The sequence below is a fragment of the Octopus bimaculoides genome, chromosome 23 (genome assembly GCF_001194135.2).
Source record: "Octopus bimaculoides isolate UCB-OBI-ISO-001 chromosome 23, ASM119413v2, whole genome shotgun sequence".
NCBI classification, from domain to species: Eukaryota; Metazoa; Mollusca; class Cephalopoda; order Octopoda; family Octopodidae; genus Octopus; species Octopus bimaculoides.
In genome coordinates this window covers 5,624,395-5,628,952 of record NC_069003.1, presented here as the reverse complement: position 1 = coordinate 5,628,952, position 4,558 = coordinate 5,624,395, and the positions used below count along the sequence as shown (strand labels likewise).

Here is a 4,558-nt window from a genome sequence, read left to right as displayed (position 1 = left end):
ACACAGCAGCAGACAAGTGAGCCTGGCAAAAAGGGGTTGATGTAATCGACTTACCCTGTCCCCTGAAATTGCTGGCCTCGTGCCAGATTTGAAACCAATGTAATATATGCCCTAATACATTCCTTTTGATACCGACCTGGCTGAACCCGCCTCTGGCTCTGTAGTACAAATGTCTTGTTTTCAAAAATCCTGAATTAGAATCTTCCCCCAAACCTTAGTCACAATTTATGTTCCTAACACTAGCTTAATGATAACTAAATTATTTTACTAAATTCTTTGTTATATTTAAAATTAATTGAAAGAAACACAGAGCATCTCAACAGAAATATGGTAACAAAAGGGTTAATAATATTCTTGCAAAAAAACACATTTTTGCATGAACATCACAAAATCTTTTTCACCTCTTCTTCTCATAAATCTGAGCCAACAAACCTATTACTTTGTCTGCTAGTAACCGTTATAAACAGATCTCAGCAGGTAAAAAGACAATTTATGACAGAGACCTGCAAGAAAATAAAAATAGAATTCAAAGAAAAAAATGCTTACTTTTAGTGAATAGAATATCTCAACGTTCTGGCAAACATGGAGAAGAGTTGGGGGCATAACGGGAACTTGAAGCTGTTGGGAGAGGTCATCGATTCTGGCTGTGGTAAAAGGGGCCACAGGGCTACCTTCTACCTCAAATACTTTGTGAGATGTGTCTTTATTTAAGCCCAGCACCCCTTTGTTGATGAAGAATTGTACGTACTGCAACAGAAGAGGAGAAGTAAATCAGAAAAAGACAAAAACAAAAATGTCATTAAATTATTTCCATACTAATGCTTGGTAAATCAAAATCTCTCTCTCTGTCTGTCTATACATGTATCTATCCGTCCGTCTGTCTGTCCGGATATATATATATATAAACAGTTGCAGCGTGGAAGGTGTTTATAAGCTCCGTGATACAGCACAGAATTTTGTTAGTGAACAGGTCGCGGTCTCAAAGTGCCGAAAATATTTTTGCAAATTGAATTTAAATGTTGAAGTGAATCTAACGGTTTTTGTGTATTTCTTAAATGGCTTATAAACACCTTCCATGCTGCAATTGTTTTCGTTCCAGCACATGATCTCAGATCAGGTCACTCGCTATGCAAATACATCTCCGTAATATATATATATATATGTACACATATGCATAATACACACACACACACACATATATATAAATTTACACAAATATGTATGTGTGTATATGTATATGTATATATATATACATATAGATATATATATATATATATATCAATATATGTTATACACTCTGATGAAGTCAATCTTCAGTAACACTTTCAAATCATTTCAACATTTGTAGAATAGCAGAGTAAATGTGGATTCCTATTCACACTACATACTCTGCCTTTATGTGCAGAGTGCTCTTAATATTTGCATGTCTTTAGGTGCAGTTGTACATAAAAACACACATGGATGCATGCATGCATGTGTGTGTATGTATGTGTAAGTTTATATTTTATATATATATATATATATATATATATATGCGTGTGTGTGTGTGTGTGTGTGTGTGTGTGTGTGTGTGTGTGTGTGTGTGTGTGCTTCTTACCTGCATTAACTTGCACACCAACCAGACACTTTCATCACTGTTGTTCTGTATCTCAGCCTTCAGCCTGATGTTTTCTCCGCAACAATAGCCACTTCGGTCAAGAGTAGCCTTAAGCACCAATGGACCAGTACCACAACAGAAGCAACACTTGTTGTTCTTATCTTGTGCTTCCTGAGGACTCTGCAGAAGACATTATTCAATGTTTAGAATATTTGTAACACTGGAGACAGACAAACAGAGAGACAGGCAGATGATGACGGAGAGACAGAAAGACACAGAAACAGATGATAAATAGAGAGAGAGATAGAGAGAAAGAGAGAGAGAGAGACAGGTAGATATATTCAATAAGTGGAACATTTGTAACATTAGAGAAAGAGGGGGAGAGAGAGAAAAAGAGAGAGAGAGACAGAAAGAAAGAGAAGTAGATAAACAAATAGTGATAACTGATAGTTACCAATTAATATCCATAACAAAGAACTTGTTAACTCTCTCTCCCTCTCTTTCTCTTTCTCTCTCTCTCTGGCCGGGTAACCATGACACCTGTTTCTGCTTCTCAGTCTTTCTGTCACACTCTAACCTTTCATCTGACACAAGATCACCTCCTCCAATGTCTCCCTCCCCACTCAAAGATTCCTTGGTGACCCTGCCAGTACTGGTGTCATGTGAAAAGCATCCAGTCCACACTGTGAAGTGATTGGCATTTGGAAGGGTGTCCAGCTACAAAAACCCTGCCAAAACTGACCTCGCCTGTGCTGTGTGATAACCACATGGTTCCAGGTTCAGTTCCATTGCATAGCACCTTGGGCAAGTGTCTTCTATTAAAGCCTTGGCCTGAAGAAAGACTTGTGAGTGAATTTGGCAGATGGAAACTGAAAGAAGCCCTTCATTTGTGTGTGTGTGTGTGAGGGGAGGGTTCAGCTGTAAAAATCATGCCAAAACTGACCTTGCTTGTGCTGGTGCCACATAAAAAGCACTCAACCCACTCTGTGGAGTGGTTGGTGTTAGGAAGGGCATCCAACCATAAAAAAAAAACCATGCCAAAACAGAAGTGTGGTGCAGTCGTCTGCCTGGCCAGTTCCTGTCAAACCCTCCAACCCATGCCAGCATGGAAGGCAAATGCTAAACGATGATAATGATGACGATAAATTAATTCCAAAAAGGACATTTAGAGAATGCCACAAACATAGACAACTAGATACTTTGTTTCTCAATCAACATCACATCACAAACATAACATCACACCCCAAAACCAGCCTGAAAATCTGCTCCAGACAGGACTCAAACCACTTCACATCTGCTAAATTTCATGCTATTATGTTTATAGATTTTAGCTAAGATCACCTCTTTACCATTCTATCGTAATAACAACTTGGCATCTCCAATGCTGAGAGTTATAGGATATGTAGAATGATAAACAGAGATATTCTGTAACATATTTTTGTAAGCAATAAATAATTTCTTTATCTTACCAAAAACCTCTCATCCATGCAGTCTATATGAGGGCCGATTATGGTGAAATACTTAATCCCTTGTGGAGATGAAGCGTACGGCATATCAATGACAACTCGGAGATAATAACGTATGGTAGCCATTTTACTCTCAAAAGAACATGGTAAGGCTGATTCTGGTAGCTGGAACTGGAACGGGTAACGATGGTTTCCTCGGGGTAGAATTGGGACACTACCTTCTTCATTCTTATCTGAAAAAAAAAAAATAAATAAATAAACACACACATAACATAAATAAATAAATAAATGAATAAATAAAAAAATAAAAAGATACTTTTAGCTTTCTACTTGTTGTAGTCATTGGACTGTGGCCATGCTGTGGCAATGCTTGGAAAGGCTGTAGTCAAACAAATTTGTAAAGTATGGTGTGGCACTTATTCTATTAGTCTATTCTGCTGCACTGTAAAGTTTTGGGGACATAAACAAACCAACAGCATTTGTCAAGCAGTGATGAAACAAACACATATATTTCTCCGTGGCGTCCAGTCCAGGGCGGAATATTATACACCAGAGAATTTGGGAAACTGGCCCTTTGTTCTTTACAGAGTAATGTGGACTAACCAGCCTGGGTTGTCTTGGTACCTGTTATGACACAGTATACACGTCTGGTGTAAAATGGTATAATACAACTAGACAGTTGGTTGTGGTCATCTGAAAGAACCTATCACAGAACACAGTCCGTATTACTCGCCACAGCTTTCAGCTGAACCTGATGAAAAAACTGATATGGGTAGTTTATTTCATGCTTTGACAATTCTGAGTGAGAAAAATATATTTTCAAAAGTCATGGGTACTGCATTGCTTTTTCTGATTTCATCAGCATGTGTCACAATGAAGAAGAAAAAAACCCAAAACAAACAAATAAAGGAGACAGTTACCTTTCCCCCAAATAACAGTTTTGTCATCAATGTAATAATGGTCTTGCTTCACCGTCCGGCGCTCTCCAGTTCTCATAATCTTCCATTCTATGTGTACTTTCCCGCGCAACGTTAGTCGGATTCCTGTAAAAATACAAAATATGGAAAAAAACCCATTAATAACTTGATGAAGGAAGAGCTTGATCTTTCAACCTTAAAGAATTCAATTACAACCCACCTAACACATTTTGTTGCTGTTGTTACACACACACACACACACACACGATGGGCTTCTTTCTGTTTTTGTCTACCAAATTCACTCACAAGGCTTAATCTGTTCAGGGCAATACCAGAAGACACTTGCCCAAGGTGTCACACAGGGGGACTGAACCCACACACACATGAAAATGTGCACACACACATACAGGTGCGCAAACACACATAGAGCTGCACACACACACACACACACACACACACACACACACACACAATATACAGGTGTGCATTCACGCACACATACAGGCACGCACACATAAGATTACACCTTTTCATGTGCAAACATATAAACGTGCACCTCAAAAGTAAATAGATGGTAG

General features: G+C 38.5%; 1 protein-coding gene across 4 annotated transcripts in view; it reads right to left on the bottom strand.

Annotated features, from left to right (window-relative positions):
* The window catches only part of LOC106871347 (uncharacterized), a 103,516-nt gene that overhangs the window by 3,037 nt on the left and 95,921 nt on the right, over nucleotides 1–4,558 (bottom strand). For all 4 annotated transcript variants that reach the window (XM_014917749.2, XM_014917750.2, XM_052975921.1 and 1 more), the window contains 4 exons: nucleotides 3,984–4,106; nucleotides 3,067–3,296; nucleotides 1,598–1,777; nucleotides 547–747 (listed from right to left, as the gene is read on the bottom strand). In XM_014917749.2, coding sequence (XP_014773235.1) covers nucleotides 547–747; nucleotides 1,598–1,777; nucleotides 3,067–3,296; nucleotides 3,984–4,106 — 734 coding nt within the window. The remainder of the gene's footprint in view (nucleotides 1–546; nucleotides 748–1,597; nucleotides 1,778–3,066; nucleotides 3,297–3,983; nucleotides 4,107–4,558) is intronic.